General features: G+C 38.3%; 1 protein-coding gene across 2 annotated transcripts in view; it reads left to right on the forward strand.

Moving 5' to 3' along the window:
* SLC25A21 (solute carrier family 25 member 21) overlaps nt 1-17,323 on the forward strand; it is a 514,375-nt gene that overhangs the window by 465,868 nt on the left and 31,184 nt on the right. For both annotated transcript variants that reach the window (XM_068533042.1, XM_068532966.1), the window contains one exon: nt 10,358-10,522. In XM_068533042.1, the coding sequence (XP_068389143.1) occupies nt 10,358-10,522 (165 nt within the window). The remainder of the gene's footprint in view (nt 1-10,357; nt 10,523-17,323) is intronic.

A 17,323-nucleotide genomic window follows, 5' to 3' on the forward strand; every position in this document is an offset into this window, starting at 1 on the left:
AGATGCAAATTGATCTTATACATCCTTAAGGTTAACTAGAGACAGATCTATCTTGAGATATTGCTGCAATGAACAGTCACACCCGACTCCCAGTTGTGGGCTCAAAAACAGCTTACTGAACAATGGTTCGCCTTAGGTCATTCCCAACTGCCAATGCAATCCATTCAGCCTGAATTCTTTATCAGGGCTTAAGGGCTGGCAGCCTAGTTACGGTGCCTATTGACAAGATCTTTAAACTTAGATGCAGGTCTGTTATCATAAACAATAGTAGTTGGGCACCTGTTTGCTATAAATAACTTGCATATAGCAGCAGAAGTTCAAGAGGAAACTAAAAACATTTGAAGCCGCTTTGGAAAGAGTTCTACCACAATCAAGATATTCTTCCTCCAGAATAGTCATATAAATTGAACGTGGATTCTTGATCAAGTCTTCGCGGCCACTTCACCTGGAGGCTGTGAACGAAGCTCATTTTCAGCCTTTTCAGTCAATTACAGCTGCCAGCTGTGGTGAAACACTAACTAGATGGGCTGCATGCAGAATGGCCAGATGGCTTGACAACACCTTTACGAAAAGCAGAGCAGTTTCCCCGGAGGCTTATTTTGCAGGGAGATAACTCTTGCTGCTCCGCCAATAGTAGGAGTTTCTCAGGCCACAGGTCTGTGGCTCAGCCTTTCTACCTTCCTGCCTTAGATCTGAACCACCATGGATTCGTACACAGTAATTGTGGGTTTTCCTATTTCGTCAGCCTGAGGAGATGAGTCTGCTGGTCCTTTAAACATGAAAATTTCCCAGGAAGTTATCTGTAGTGGAAGACAGCCTAGGGTAACAGTAGTCAATATGACTCTTAATATCACACTTAAAGTCTTGGAGGCGATGGTAGAGTGATAAAGATGGAACAAAAGGACTGCCATGGTCCCAGGTGCACAGAGCATGGTCTAGAAGGAGGTTGTGGAATGGAGGTAGATGTCCATTTGGCCCTGTGGGGAGGGAATGGCTGGCAACGGGCCAGAATGGGGCCCTCTGAAGCATGGGGTCCAGGAAAGGCGCCCCTCTAGCTGGGGGTCCAAGGGCAGTACTGGCTGAGAGCAGAGGCTCTGTGTGCTATATTCTTGGGGCCCTCTGAAATTCCTGACAGGATTTCCCAGGAATGGCAGGTACGCGGCTGGCTCCAGCTGCCTGTGTTCTCCCCTCTGTGGTCTACGACTGATTTTCTAGCCAATCAGAGGTATGTTATCCATAAAATATGCCTTCCCTCCCAGTTAGCCCTAAACTATGCTAGAAATGTAAAGGAAATTGTGGTTAATTTGGTTATTGATACTTCCCTTATATCCTTCCAGCTTCTGTATAAAGTATTTCAATAGGTGTACTTGTCTTGCCTCCACTTTTAAAATTACCACCATATCAGTCAAAGACTATAATCCCTGCCACACTTCCTTCAATTCCAATACCAGAATCTTGGCCAGCATCTTAAAATTCACAGTGAATAAAGAAAACCGGTCTCTAATTTAAATACGCTTGACCTTCTGTGGGGAGCAAAGTAATCACAGCTTTGTCATGCTCTGGTTTGGTTCAGTGGGTATAAAAACATGTTCAGATAAAATCAGGATAGATCCAAATTTCCCCCCATCCTTCAAACTAAACCCAAGCAAAGTGTTGCTCTGGTTTGTAGTCTTTTTGGCTTAGGACTAGGCTTGCCCAGGGATTTCTCCATTGGAGATGGTGTGTATACCCAGTCCTGCCAAAAGTGTGACTTTGTAGCTTGTTGTCCTTGTAAGACCCTGCTCCCTTCTAACTAGGTGCATCGTTTTTTTCTGTACACTTATAAGAATGAGAAGTCCCCTATCAATCATGCTAAACCAAGTGATGTTTTGCTGGCATGATCTCTGCTAGCCTGGAAAAGTGAATTTCTCCCCAGGAGCAAAATCTTGTATGAATTGTTTCCCAGTTTTTCTCTCCACTTTGAAATCTACTTCAGAGTTATTATTTGGCTAACGGGTTATGTTTTCCTTCCCTTGAGGTCTATAGGATTTGCCTCTGATGTGTGGATGGGGCACAGGTTATCCTTCTACTCTGTCATTTTTATCTATGTTACGTATGAACATAATCATTCTCACCCCCAAATATGAAACTAAACCTTTAGGAAATTGCAAAAGCCTGTTTCACCTCTATTTAGTCTTTAAAGATGTTCAGCCCAAGAAGGGAATAGTCTTCCACCTATGCTCTATGATTAAAACTTAAGGATCAATGAACTGATAGCAAGTGTATCATCGATGGTAGAATCTTTAAAGATAGGGATTTTTAAAAAATTACTTCAGGGTTTGATTCTTGTTTTGGATAACACCACTAAATATAGCTCTACACACTCTATCCTGGGAGCTTAATAATCTAATAGAGACCAGGTAGATCATGTACAGTATCACAAAGCTTAGTGATTATTTTCTCCATAGGCAATTAACAAATGCTTAAACTTAGTCATATTATGTAGAGACAACACAAAGTGAATAGGACTGTACTTTGCGATCCTCTCTTTCCAGAAAGAGAGAAGTTGAGTTATATAGAGAGTGAATGTGTGGCTCTGTTTTCAGAACGTGTGAGAAGCTAGCTTCAAGGGCATGTCAACATTCATGATGACGTATTGAGTTAAGTTCAAATTTTTCCTGCATTACCATGTGAAATCCTGCCTGGAAGCTGTTCAGTACATAAATTATTTCTTTCCAGTCTATGATTCTTGTAGGCAGAAAAGTGAATTATGTGTATGAATCCATTCCTATAGTTAACTTTCAACAGTACCTAAGGCCGCAGCCAAGTTGCCTCTCTATTATCATTTACAGAAAATAGACTTCAGTCTTCCACTCAGCTGTGCCAGAAACCCTAGATTTTTGCTTTCAGAATTGAGACTTTGAAGTAATGATAATAGCTACCATTTACAGAACATCCACTATAGGCCAGATACTGTGCAAGATGCCTTACATGTTTTTTCCTTTATTTGATTTTTTAAAGTTATATAATTTTTGTAAATTACAAAAGTAATTGTTTTCACAAATCAGGTAATACAAGGCTATGTAAAGAACAAATAATTGGTGATTGCTGCCACTACCGCCCTGCAATCGCATCGCTCTGGTAACTAACTGCTCTGTCTCCTTCCACCTTTTACAGTGCTCACACGCACCTGATACCTAATCCTCCCATTATCCCTATAAGGTCAGTGGCTCTATCTCTATGTTATGGATAGGGGAAATAAAACCTAACGCAGTTATTAGCTCTAAGGAACTGAGCATTAACATAGAGGTCTCTTTCTAGAAACCACACTGTTTTCACTGGGATAAAGAAAAGTGGGTAATGAAGACGTTTAAGGGAAAATCGTTAAGTGTTTCTGGAACCATGAAGAAGCAAAGGCTCCTTCCATGTTGCCAGTCCCCCCTGAGTAGTCACCCCTGTGTCCGCAGCGGAGTCACCTTCCCTCCTGCTCTGCCAGCAGTGCCGGGGCAAAGCACAGGGTCAGCGTCTCGTCCCGTCACCCCGAGGCCCCGTGTTCCTCCAGGCGGTTATTGGACAGCAGCTTGGTGTTGACATAGCTTTGTGGCTCAGCATCTGGAAGAGTTTGTTTAAAGCAAATTATCTTCCACTCACAGATTGTTTAAAAATAGGCCTGCTCATCAAATGTAAATTCTAGAAAGAATATAATTATATTTTGGATGTCTTTTTCTCCCTAATCATGCCCTAGTAAAATAAACTGCAACAACAAATTAGTGAAATACCTAAGCTAAAAGAGATGTGTAACTGTGGAATTTTGAGCCCGATTCCTCTTCTTTCACTTACATTTTGTTCTCAAATAAAAGGAAGAGTTTTCTTCTCTTTTCAGATTTATGAAAATGCTTCAAGACTTCGAGGAATGAAGAGCTTAAGTGATCTATCTCCTAATGAGCAAGGGTATTTTCCTACCTAAGTGTAGCAACTGGATATCCTCTTAACAAAGCAGTATTTTTCTTAAGGCCCAGATATGGACACTCACTTCACTGTATAAAGGTCTCATTGGTTTACTTTCCAGCTATGTGATGAAATCCAGTGCAACACCTTATTCCATTGGCTCTAAAACGCACCCGAGTTCCCCTTGCCATGGGAAGCAAGTAAAGGGATGCATGTGGAGCGTGTTGTCTTTGGACACGGTGTGCCTAGAGCTTTTCTCTCGCTTTAGAGAGGGAGGAAATCCACTGACACACACCCCACGCTTGTGCCTACTGGCCATGCTCTGATAGCTATTTACCCAAGGAACAATGCCTAAAACCTCTGTCCATGATCTCACAAGGTAATCAGAGCCAGCTATGGTCAGTGGTTGGATGGAAGAACTCCAGAAAAAATAGCTGAGGCTGCCATAAGTCATCTCGGTGATTTGTTGGTAATTCTGGGCTCTCAGAGAGTAAGGAATCAGTGTCCCAGAGTGGTTCCTGGGAGCATTGTGTAGGCAATGGATCTTTGCTTTTATTTAAGCCCCTTAAGGATTTTAATTTTTAAAAGAATTTTTTATTGAAGTGTGTTGATTTATAATATTATATTTTAGGTAGGCAGCATAGAGATTTAGTATTTTTACAGTTTATATTCCATTAAAAGTTATTACAAGATAATGGCTATAATTCCCTGTACTGTACAATATATCCTTGCTGCTTATGTATTTTATACACAGTAGTTTGTATCTCTTAATCCCATACCCCTAACGCACCCCTCCCTCTTCCCTCTCCCCACTGGTACCCACTTGTTTGTTTCCTATATCTGTGAATCTGTTTCTGTTTTGTTATACACATGCATTTGTATTATCTTTTAAATTCCACATACAAGTCATATCATACAGTATTTGTCTTTCTCTGTCTGACTTATTTCACTAAGCATGATAATTTCTAGGTCCATCCACGTTGCTGCAAATGGCAAAATGTCATTCTTTTTTATGGCTGAGTAATATTCCATTGTGTATATATAGCACATCATTTTTTTTTTAATTGAGGTATAGTTGATATACAATATAAATTACAGGTATACAACATAATGATTCACAATTTTTAAAGGTTATACTCCATTTATAATTATTATAAAATGTTGACTATATTCCCTGTGTTGTACAATATATCCTTGTAGCTTATTTACTTTATACAAAATAGCTTGTACTTCTTAATCCCCTACCTCTATCTTGCCCCTCCCCCCTTCCCTCTCCCCACTGGTAACCACTAGATTGTTCTCTGTACAAGTCTGTTTCTTTTTTGCTATATTCACTATTTTGCTTTATTTTTTAGATTTCACATATAAGTGATATCAGTTTTCATTCTTTTTTATGGATGAGTATTATTCCATTGTGTATAAACACCACATCTTCTTTATGCATTCATCTGTTGATGGACACTTAGGTTGCTTCCATATCTTGGCAATTCTAAGTAATGCTGCTATGTACATGGGGTGCATGTATCTGTTCGAATTAGTGTTTTTGTTTTTCTCAGATATATACCCAGCTGTGGAATTGCTAGGTCATATGGTAGTTCAATTTTTAGTTTTTTGAGAAACATCCATATTGTTTTCCATAGTGGCTGCACCAATTTATATTCCCACCAACAGTTTATGAGTGTTCCTTTTTCTCCACATCCTCTCCAACATTTGTTATTTGTGGTGTTTTTTGATGTTAGCCATTCTGACAGGCGTGAGGTGATTTCTCATTGTATACCACATCTTCTTTATCCATTAGTCTGTTGATGGACACGGATTGCTTCCATATCTTGGCTATTATAAATAGTGCTGCTATGAACATTAGAGTGCATGTATCTTTTAAATTTTTTTTGGATATATGCCCAGGAGTGGAATTGCTGGGTCATATGGTAGTTCTATTTTTAGTTTTTTGAGAAACATCCATACTGTTTTCCATAGTGGCTTCATCAATTACAGAAATTCGATTTCATGTTTCATAATCATTATAGAATATTCTCATGGGTAGATATAAAATTTTTCAGTATATCTCTCCAAATAAAAAGCAAAGCAAAAATATTTTTATGCTTCTCAAATATGAACAAAGTACCGTACTAGATAGTTAACACAGTGCATGGCACCTAGTAGGGCTCAATAGGTGTTTGTTGAATAAATGAATGCATAAAAGAACATGGAGTTCCCAGAATTAACAATTGGCAATAGCTGACATCAGAGTTAAAGTAGACTTTGAGTTCCTTCCAATGGAAATACTTCCGGCAGGTACCAGTGAACTGAAGATTTTTCTAAATCAACGTGGAGAGCAGTGTGATATCGCAATATTAGCTACGTTCCGACCCACTTATTCTTCCATGCTTGCAGCTCTGGTGCAATCAATGAAAGGTATATCTAGGAAAGTTAGAATGCAATTTGGCCCACAGCTGGTAACTAAATATGAAAATTGGAGTGGATCTAAATATTGAAAGGAAACTGAATTTGTGGGTGACCTGCTGGGTTGGGTAGTATTGGAATCATTTGGCTGATGATGCTAATCAGTCACCATTTCGTTTTGAAATGGAAGCCCAGTAATCAAATAAGTTTAGTAAAACTTGTGTTTACAAAGATCTAGTCAAAATGATTCTATATTTTCCTAGTGGAAGTCATGTTTTGCCTTTCTAATTACATATTTGCTTACATGTGTGTGATACAATGTCTCTGAATGAAGCAAAAAGGTCACTTCTAATTCTTACAGGAATTAGAGTTTAGGTTTTTCTTTGTCTCAAGGCCCCAAGTTGCCAGAAAACTACATTTGTATTTATCTGTTACCTGTATCAGTTGAATTATCAAACTCTGAAAATCTTACAGCATGTGTATAACAAGAATGAGTCAACAAGCATGAGAGCACCACTGGATGAGATGTAGAATTCTGCTTAAGCCATTTTCCAGTACTTTTCCCTTAGGAATATTACTTAATCCTTGGTTTCCTCACCTGTAAAATGAGGATAATGCACCTGCTGTCCACATTACAGGTTGTTGAGAGAGGCAATCAGATATGATAGGATGGCAGAACAATGCAGAGTATAAAAGTATGAACTTGGAGTCTGAGGGGCCTCAGTTTGAGCTCTGGACCTTCCACTAACTCTGTGATATTGAGCAAGTAACTTAACTTTAGTTTCCTCATCTGTCAAATGGGGATAAAGATAATACTCATCCCACACACTTGTTCAGAGGATTAAGTAAGATGATATATGTAAAGTATAAAATGTTGACTATATTCCCTGTGTTGTACAATATATCCTTGTAGCTTATTTACTTTATACAAAATAGCTTGTAGTATAGTACATAGTATCATAGTATCTATGATCATGACTAACATCGATGAGCACTTCCTGTGTTCCAGGTACCTGGTAACATGCATGTATATGCTCTCTAGGGTATAAATAAACTGTGTCAGGTGGAGGCCTGGTTAGCATGCTTTTCCTTTCCCAACCTTTGCTCCCGCATGGTGGCCTTGCTTCTATAGTCCATAGACCTGTCAAGTGAAGAGTTCTTACCGAGGATGTTTACCAAGCGGTAGCGAAGAGACCATTTTACAGGATCTCCTGCTCCCGAGAGGAAAGCCCTGGGGTGATGACCTAGGAGATCTCTAGCCCAGGAGTTGGATATGGTTGGCTCCCAGAAAAAGCAGACCTATGATCTTGCACTCTGGATGCATTTCTGTAGGAAGGATCATGTCACAAGGGTCCAGGGCTCTGGGAAAAGGAAACCACAGCCAAAAGGAATGAGCAGGAAGAGGCTAGTTATGCATGTCCTTCCTCCCCCTCAAATCAGCCTCCACCTTTTGATTGTCATTGCCTTCAACTACCAAAGAAATTACCTGTTATTTTACTATTATAACTAGTTTTATTATCGTCATAATTGCCATTATTACTAACAGCTAATGTATAGTAAATGCTTACATAGGGCAAAGTTCATTGACTTATTTATCATCACAACAACAATCCTATGAGGAAGATTCTATTATTATCCTTATTCTACAGATGAGTAAAGTGAGGATAAATCAGAGGATAAAATACCCGCTTAAGCTAGCAAGTGATATTGCTGGGATTCAAAGCTTGGGACTGTCTGGCTCTGACCCCCTATTTCTAACTACTGTACTACCCCCTGATTTGCTTAATTATTCACAGCTGAGTTCAAACTCAACAAGGCACTTGAGTCAAAATCCATGTGTTACATTTCTTCGTACCTACCTAACATCCAAGCTGGTAGAAATCAGGCAATAGGCCATCAGTAAATGTTATTTGGATTGACGTATACACACTACTATATATAAAACAGATAACTAATAAGAACCTACTGTTAGCACAGGGAACTCTACTCAATACTCTGTAATGACCTATATGGGAAAAGAATCTAAAAAAGAGGGGATATATGTATATGTATAACTGATGCACTTCGCTGTACAGCGGAAACTAACACGACATTGTAAATCAACTGTACTCCAATAAAAATTAATTTAAAAAAAGATCTAATAGAAGTCCTCTCTTTAAATTTTGATGACTTAGCACCCTAGATTTTTAAATGATAGACACATCTTTATACCTGTTTTATTTAGGGAAAGCCATGTTAATCTGCACTTTCATTCAAAGCCATTGGTTCCTCTGTTGCTGAAGAATCTAGATGGCCTCTGACCTCCCCATCTCTCCTGCCCTCGGGGCTTCAGAGTGGGTGAGGATGGAGAGAAAGCTTGGGCTAGAAGCAGGGAGGACTGGTGTTGGTCAGTCTGGACCCAGGCAGCCTTACTTCTGCCTAGTTTCTTTCATCCCCGGGAGAGCTGCCTCCTTTCCTTGCCTCTGCCCTCTAGACTGCCTTTCTCACAGCAAGAGAGCAGTGCCTAGGAGTTTGCTCAGCACTTTCAGAGTCTTTCCAACAGAAATGAACTTCTGCTCAACTTGTCCTCAAGTCTCTTTTGAAAACCAAAATAAATAACTGGGGTTGATAGTCAATGTGCCATAACACAAACAAAAAAATCCCATTTTGTAGCAGAGAGAGTGAACTTTAACCTTCTGAGAATTTTTGGTTTTCCTATATGAAATGTCTTTTATTGTTTTAAGGTACGTTCTCATGTGTTTTTTTCATGTCACAAAAAAAGGGTTTTCTTGGGATTAATGTAATTTATTGTAATTAATCCTCTTAAATGAAAAGATGAATTTGAGTGTAGAATTGTAGCTAGAGTTTTTAAAACACTTATCAGTAAAAGCTATAGGGTTTACTCTCTAAACAAGCTTATTTAAATGTATCAGGTTAATTACATAGCTACAAAGTTGGATGAAAAGCCTTGATTGGATTTGTTCTGTTCTGTTCTGCTGAAACAGCCTTAACTGCACATGATAAGAAAACACTTTTAGTCAGTAAGTGCATCAGACTGCCATGACCACTCCAGCAACCTGCTCCAGTGAAATTTCAAACGAGTGTCATGTCAGTGCTTGCCTTATGGGAAAAAAATTAAATGCTGAACGTTTCCCCTTATTTACTATTCAGTATTCAAAATTTAAGAGGGTGAGAGAGCCTTTGTGCTGTACCTCCAAAAAGGAAACAGTCACTCAACCTTATTTAAAAACCCACGTGACTTGTAATTGTATTGTAATGAATTATAAAACTCAGGGCAAACTACAGTGATTTCTTTAGCAAGTTCCAAAAGTAGCACTGACTGGATTCCAGCAGTCAAGGTATTTCAACCTTGGGTAATCAATCAAAGGGCTGGAAAGAAGTAAATTAAAGGTAACCCAGTACTCTCAACACCATTGATTTATCATTTATCACAGCAAGTGTTACACACACTGATTGCCCACTTTCTTGAGGAAGTCTACAATCAACTGCTATTTATCCACAGCCGATTTCTAACCTAACGCCAGTTTAAACTATTGAGGCAATGGAATCAGGACTAATTGTAACATTCGCTTTAGAAAAACGTAATTAGAAAGGTAAATATGCTGGATTCAGGAGCCAAATATACATTCCTTTTGGATTATGCACAGTTATGGATTACCAGTATGGATTACTAGTTTATCTATATGGTTAATCCCCTCTATTAGTGTGGATGATCCAGAACTGGATGCAACTATTGACATGTTGAAAATGATGTTAGTTATTATATGACATTAGTTTCACTAATTCCATCAAAGATATTTTTTCTTTGCCAACAATCTTCCCTTTAAGGCCTGTTGTTATGCATGCAATTTTGTTTACTTTTGGGGTTTCCTAATTTTAAAAAGCATGAATCTAGGCATGATTATTCATGATTATTCATCTTTGGGGAAAAATAAGTCCCTAATAATTTTGGGCTTGAAGGGAAGTTAAAACAGTAATTTATTCTGTTTCACGGCCCCGAAGATGACCTTTCTCCTCTCTCGTGCAGCAACCATCCACCGTGAGTTATGCAAGACACATCATTAAGAAGGAAGGCTTGGGACTCCAGGGCCTCAACAAAGGATTTACAGCAACTTTGGGACGTCACGGAGTTTTCAACATGGTTTATTTCGGCTTCTACTACAATGTCAAAAACATTATTCCTGTCAATAAGGTAACTGTTTAATAGATTAAAATACTGGAGGAAAAATCCTATCAATGATGATAGCTGCATTTGTAGAGTATTTATCCTTCCAAGTCACTGTGCTGAACTCTTATGTCTGTTATCTAAGTTGATGCCCACATCAGCCTTGTTCATTGAGTGTTGTGATCCCTATTTTGAATTCAGAAACAAAGGCTTAGGAAGATCAAGTAAATTGCTCAGAGTCACATAATAAAGAGCAAAGCAGAGCCTTGAACCCAAGTCTGACACCAAAACTCATCTTCTTGAAGAATGCACCATTACACCTGAATGCTTCACATTTATCACTAATAGGAATTTGTAGAAACTGTTATTACTTAATTTTTATCTCAGAAGCATAACTTTCTCAAGAAAGTTGAAATTTTCATAGTGTAAATAAATGTTGAGTTAATGAGGGAAAATTATCAGCCTAAAATTTAAATTTTACCTAGATAGTAATTTTTAAATTCACGTAAGTTAATTAGGATAAGTAGTAAATCAACTCGTCTAGGATCATTCACTTTTGATATAAAATAATAATAATAATTTTTAATGGTAACTTACAGATGTCAGCAGCCTTTCAACTTTGACAAGATAAAAGTAACACATGATGTGTTTTAAAATGAGCATCTTTTACTAGAGCATCACAGAATTTTCTCCCACCGTCATACTGCTTGCCTGCAATCAAAATTGCAATTCTGAAAGCACCAGCTGGGGAAACATTTTTCACATGCAGGCAGTTTCCCACAGGGGTTCAGTTCTTCATTTTGCTTAGTACAAAAGTATTGAAGAACTTTTTATAAAGAATAAAAATATTTCTAATATGGCTATCACCTGATTCTATAAGGTAATGTTGGTTACAGTTGCCTTTTTCCAGCTATCCCCTGTAATCTAGGCCAGTACTTATCTCAGGTAACAGCTAAATCCAAGGCATGTTCCCCGTTAACCATCTGTTGACATTGCCTCACTTGCCAAAATTGTTAACCAGGCTTCACTCTATTTAGAAACCTTACTTTTTGAGTATAACCTCATGTTTTGTTGGTCTGAGATCTGTGAATGACCACAGAATATATAGATCCCCCCACTGACTGACAATTCTGACTCTGGTGGTCCTCAGAGATCTTCTCCTGTTGAGTTCTTGAAATACAGAAGTAGAGTGCAAATAAACACTTTGGTCGTGGATGACATGAGAGAGTTCAACTCTACATACATTAAAAAAATGTTTTTAGCAGGAACAGATTAATAATCTTTGGAGCCCTGGGCGAAATGAAAATGTTCAAAAATGAAGAATTTCAAGACAGCAACTGTAGAGCAATAAACCAAGCATGGGGCTCCTCTAAGTGCAGGCTCTGGGCAACTGCACAAGTCACACACCCATGAAGCTGATGTTTTTTAAACTCTGAGATGAGTGATTCATACAACATGGGAGAAATGTCCATGCCTCTATTTCTCCAGCTATCCAAAGGCTTGCAGCAGATAGAAATTACACACAATGAAATGAATGATATAATTTACAAGTATTATATAAATAATATATATTTTATTATATATATTTGTGTATGTATTTTAATGCATATGTTATTACAATAATATGAACTTGGTCATATTTAAAGAAGAATTTCAGAAAGATCAATAAGATTTATATATGATCGTGTTACTAATGCTTAAAAAAATCCACGAATGCAAACTTCATTCTACAATTAGTCAATACACTTAAGTTTTAAATGTTATGCATTATGAAAAAAACAGAAGCTTAAATATTTATTTATTACTTAAAAGACATCATAGTATTCTGAAATTATGGAAAGAGCTTTATCTTGCCAGCTTACAAGGGTCAAATTATATTGGCCCTTATAGGCCACACTAAGGATTCTTCTGTTTATCTGAAGAGCCCTGGGAAGCCAACAAAAGATTTTAAGCCGAGGAATTACCTGATCACTCTGGCTGCAGCGTGGAGAATGGGTGGAATGGGGGTGGTGCGCAAAAGACAGAGTGTAACATGGAAATGATTGTTATGTGCAATGCTGGAGTCTTGGACTGCAGTGTTCGTGGTGAAGACAAGGGGAAGTGGACAGATTTGAGAAATGTTTAGAAGGCAAAATCTATAGTATGTGGTGATCGAGTCTACGTGCATGTTGATAAAAGGGGTAGTGGGGAGGGATGGTGCCTAGGTTTGGGGCTTGAACAACTGAAAGGATAATGGTACCATTCGTTGAGAATGAACAAGTTTTGGGGAGAATATTATGGGCTGAGCCTGGAAAACTGAGTTTAACCACATTTGGACTCTGAAGTGCAGATGTTGAATCAGTGATTGCACGTGGGATCTTGAGAGGAGAGCTCCGAAATGCAGATAGACATCTAGACAGCAGTAGTATACCCGGGCGAACTTACTTTAACTGGGGAATGATCATGGGCCAATCATTTTACTGCTCTGAGCTTCAGTTTTTTTAATCTGTAAATTGAAAAGCTAAGATTGTCCTTTCTACCTGACAAAATGGTTTTGAGGATTAAGGTAAATAATACGTGAAGTTGTTTGTGCATTTAAGGTGCTGTGGAAGTGTTAAGTGTGGAGGTGCTGATGACAGGGATGGGAGGAGGAGTGGAGATGGCAAGGAGGGTGGTGGAAGCGGTTAGCGTCTAGAGCTGTGTGAAGAACTTTTCCCCAGGACGGTTCCTTCTGCACTTAAATGAACGCTGTGGGGTTAGTTGTGGGTTTTGCTTTCAGGGGTTTTTTGCCTAGAACAAAGTCATTGATCTTATGTGTTCTGTAATCTAAGCCTGATTCAAAACTGGGAAACCAGTATTCTTTAAATTTAAACCATAATAAATCAGTCCTTTGTGAAGAGGAAGATATGATAATCATTAAAACATGTTGAAGAACGTCATCAAGTTGTTAACCACGAGGAGGAGGTGGTGTTCCTTGAAGGCTTTTTTCCATCTTTGCTCTAGGCTGGCTCTAGCCATACACTCCAGACAGTTTGTTTACAGGGTTATTGTTTCAATTCCCTCACCCAGCAATTGGTCATTCTGTTGTCCCAAGGGAATTTGAGATTTCACCAACTCTGACTGGCATGGGATAATTCTAGATTTTTCTTTAATTTAACATTTTTTAAATTGATAAATTGTCTACCAGTGTTTTCCATTTTCAAAGTATTTAATTTTACAAGAAACTGTCCATAATGATCATGTCTGAGGAGTGGAAATAGAGAGTCCCATGCATGTGTGTTTGTGTGGAGCAGTGGGGAGAGCAGGAAAAAGCAAGGAGCAGTGGAGGGAAAGTACTTTTTCTTTACAGCATTCTGAGCTATTGGAAGCTTCTACAAGAAGCATGTATTAATTTTATAATAGGAAATAAATCTGTGAAAATTTTAATAGAATCTTATAAAATAGAGTACCTAGTTAACTTTTTAACACTTAACTCTAAGACTATGTCTACAGAGGTAAAATAAGAACTTGAAACAGTAAGTTCAGATAACTCAGGTCAGATACCCACCCTGAAGTTTTTAACTTTAACTCTTCAGATTGGTGATCTCTGGTAGATACATTTTTCAAGCTTCACAGAAATATCCTGACCTTCTGTGCCATTTTGTACTATTAAAACCATTTTTGTAGACTTCATGATTTTGCCTGATCCTTGTCACAATAACTGTCATTTTCAGATAAGGAAAGAAAAACAAGAAGTAAAGGCCCAGAGCTGAAAGTTACTGACATAATTTATCTGAAGGTATACAGCAGGGGGAAGGAAAGAACCAGAGGCCAGAACTGTTTCTGCTATACCATGTAATGCTTTAACTCTATATCTTACCTTGTCTTTTGTCACACATAAATTGTCACTTTAAAATGATTACTAAAGTTTAAATAAGTGAACTGGCTACAATATCCAGACAGTGTAGCCAGATTCTGCTTTTGCCTCATTCAGACCTGGAAACTGGTCTTCCCTTTTCACATCCTTAGTCTCTGATCCATAGACACAAACAGTTATGAAACATGACCCTGGAAGAGCTGGGCATTACCAGTTTGAAAATGGTGCTGTGTTATATTCTTGCAGACTTATTTTTAGAATCTAAATATTCCTATAGAATGGTGAATAAGTGGTTACAATAGAAAAGTTTGCTTTGAATATTAACTGACCATGGAATTCATTTAATGGTGGCATTCATTTTCATCTTGCAGTAAATGGAATGGAATGTCAGTATAAAGAATTATCCCTTCTCCCCAGAAAGAGGCCATCACTTCTTAAAGTAAAGCCTTCTAGAAATAGGTATTGATTAACTTAAATGCTGACATCTTTTTCAAATATTGATGAAGGTAAGCTTCGATTGCAAAACTGATTTCTTTCATTTCCATTCCAAGGTAGGGTGTTCAGAGCATTTTATTTGTGATGTTGACACACAAATGAGAATGGTAAGATTTAAATGTTACATCTCTTTGATAACTTTGTCTTCTAGTTCCATATTTACTGCTTTTCCTATATTTCCATAAGTAAAATAATAATAGTAGAAATTGATGTCTAAAGTTCATGGCTGTCAACAGTATTAAACTGTGCTTTCACTTTGCATCCTAATTAAGCATGTTTGCAGGTTATTTTGCCAAAAACAATAGCCCTTTTGTGTTGAATTCTGCCATGATATAAATCACATGTGTGGGTTAGAAATATTCTAGGAGAGAACAATTTTTCATAGGTTCAATCCTTCTTACTTAATAAACCATTTAGACCTGTCCCTGTGGTCATTTTACTACAGACAGGATTAAGTCAAACATTTTATTTTCTCCTAAGGTAATATCCATAAAAGATTGCCTTTTAGAAACGCAAATGTTTTTCTTTTACTTTTGACTTTTAATATTATCTTTGTTTTGTAAATTCTGTAGAAAGTCTGAGGGTGGTGCCAGATGCACTTCAGTTTATCAGAAGAAATGTGGAAATATGTTAGTTTCATGATTTAGAGCTCTATCCTTCCCTAAGGTGTGCACTGGGCTGAATGAAAAATGCACCTTTGGGTTCCAGTGGAGAACTTAGACAGAGCTGTTTATATTTTGAAAAGAAGAATCTCAGTAGAATTAGATCATAGTAGGATTTAATTTATGACCATTTATTTTTCTGATTCTCTCTTACTTGATCATTAGTCTTACCAATCATCCGGTAATAGGAAGGGCGAGAGCATTAAAGTTTCATTAAGAACAAGTCTCCTTTCTGGTAACCACTGGGGTAAAACAACAAGTATATATTATCTATAAAATTCCGGGACATGTGACAAGATTCTGTGGTAAAAAGTGGTATCTTTCACTGGCAGTTTTCACAGACTCCCTGGGGTGTGTGTGTGTGTGTGTTTCAGGAGAGGAGGGCATGGGGGAGGGCAGAGGGAAGCAGGACAGGGGTTCAGGCACTTTCTTAAATAAACTTCAGGCCAAAACTTTCCAGTCAGGTACCACCCAAGTGGATGGAAATGAAGTGCAAGTGGCTTTAGATTCTTAGTGGGTGCCTTCTATTTATTCATTCCAGAAGTGTTCATGGCACATCTATCATAGGTCGGGCACCATCTCGCTAAGTGTCAGCACCGCTCCTGCCTTAATGGGGTTTACAGTCTAGTCGAGGAGACAGACAATAAACAAGTCATTACACAGGGAACTGAATCATGGCAATTGTGATAAGTGCCATGAAAGAAAACTGTGAAGCTGTGGGAAGTTTTAACCAAAGGCCCTAATTAGACCCACAGCAGGGCATGATGGGGATATAGGAAAGGCTTTCCTTTAAAAAAGATGTTTAGGCTGGAGCTCAAGGGTGAGGCTTAGCCAGGCCAAGATGAAGAGGATGAGCAGACACCAGAGAGAACAGGATGTGTGAGGGCACAGAAGCAGAAGGAGGCTTGGGGAACCTCGGAGAAGATAAAGAACGAGGGTAGCTGGTGTACGGTGAACCGGGGGAGACAGGAGGCAGTGGAGGCTGCAGGGGGTAGCTGGGCCAGAAGGTTTTAGGCATGTTTAAGGCAGTTGATTCCCCTTAAATGATTTAACTGAGGGGCATGTCCAACAAACGTATCACATAAGTGGAACTAAACGGGCATGGGAAAGGTTCATTTATAGAAGTCCAGAGGTGGAATCTCATGAAATAAACATGCTTCAAAGACTTCTTCTTGATCATCTGCCGACCCCCACATCAAAGCATCTCAGTGTGTCCTTGTCCTGACTTCTCAACATTTAGGATTTTGTTCTGGGATCCTGGTTTGTTAGTTTTCCTTGGGGTCAGTGCCTTTATTAAGGCAAGGAATAGAGTACACAAAAACAGAAAAATCCTACTGGGTTCCCAAGAAAATATATTAATACTTTCCTGCATTTTGTCTGATAATACTCAGTGATATAAGTGACTCTCAGAAGATATTATCTACCTATCTATCTATATTTATTTATTTACTTGTAGAGAGATGCTTACAAATAATAGATATAGAGAGGGGTGTGTGTATATATATATATACATATATGAAATAATCAAGTGATAACTGTTATGCTTAAATCCTAGCCCATTTTGACATTGTATGTATTTTATAATTTGAGCTAAGTGGGTAAGACCTTTAAAATTATTTTATATTTCACAACCCTTTAAAGAACAGATATCTTAGAAGGGGAAAGGAATTCTCATGCCTATTTTCTGAATGGCTACATTTAGATGCTGAGCTTTTAACAAGACTTTGATTTCATTCCAGAGCCCAGAGCCCTACAAGGATAGGATCTTGGGAATACTCCACATTCCTGAAGGAATGCTTATCAACTAAACCGGCTCATTTTAGTTAGTGACCTTCT

Source organism: Eschrichtius robustus, chromosome 1 (genome assembly GCF_028021215.1).
Source record: "Eschrichtius robustus isolate mEscRob2 chromosome 1, mEscRob2.pri, whole genome shotgun sequence".
Lineage (NCBI taxonomy): Eukaryota > Metazoa > Chordata > Mammalia > Artiodactyla > Eschrichtiidae > Eschrichtius > Eschrichtius robustus.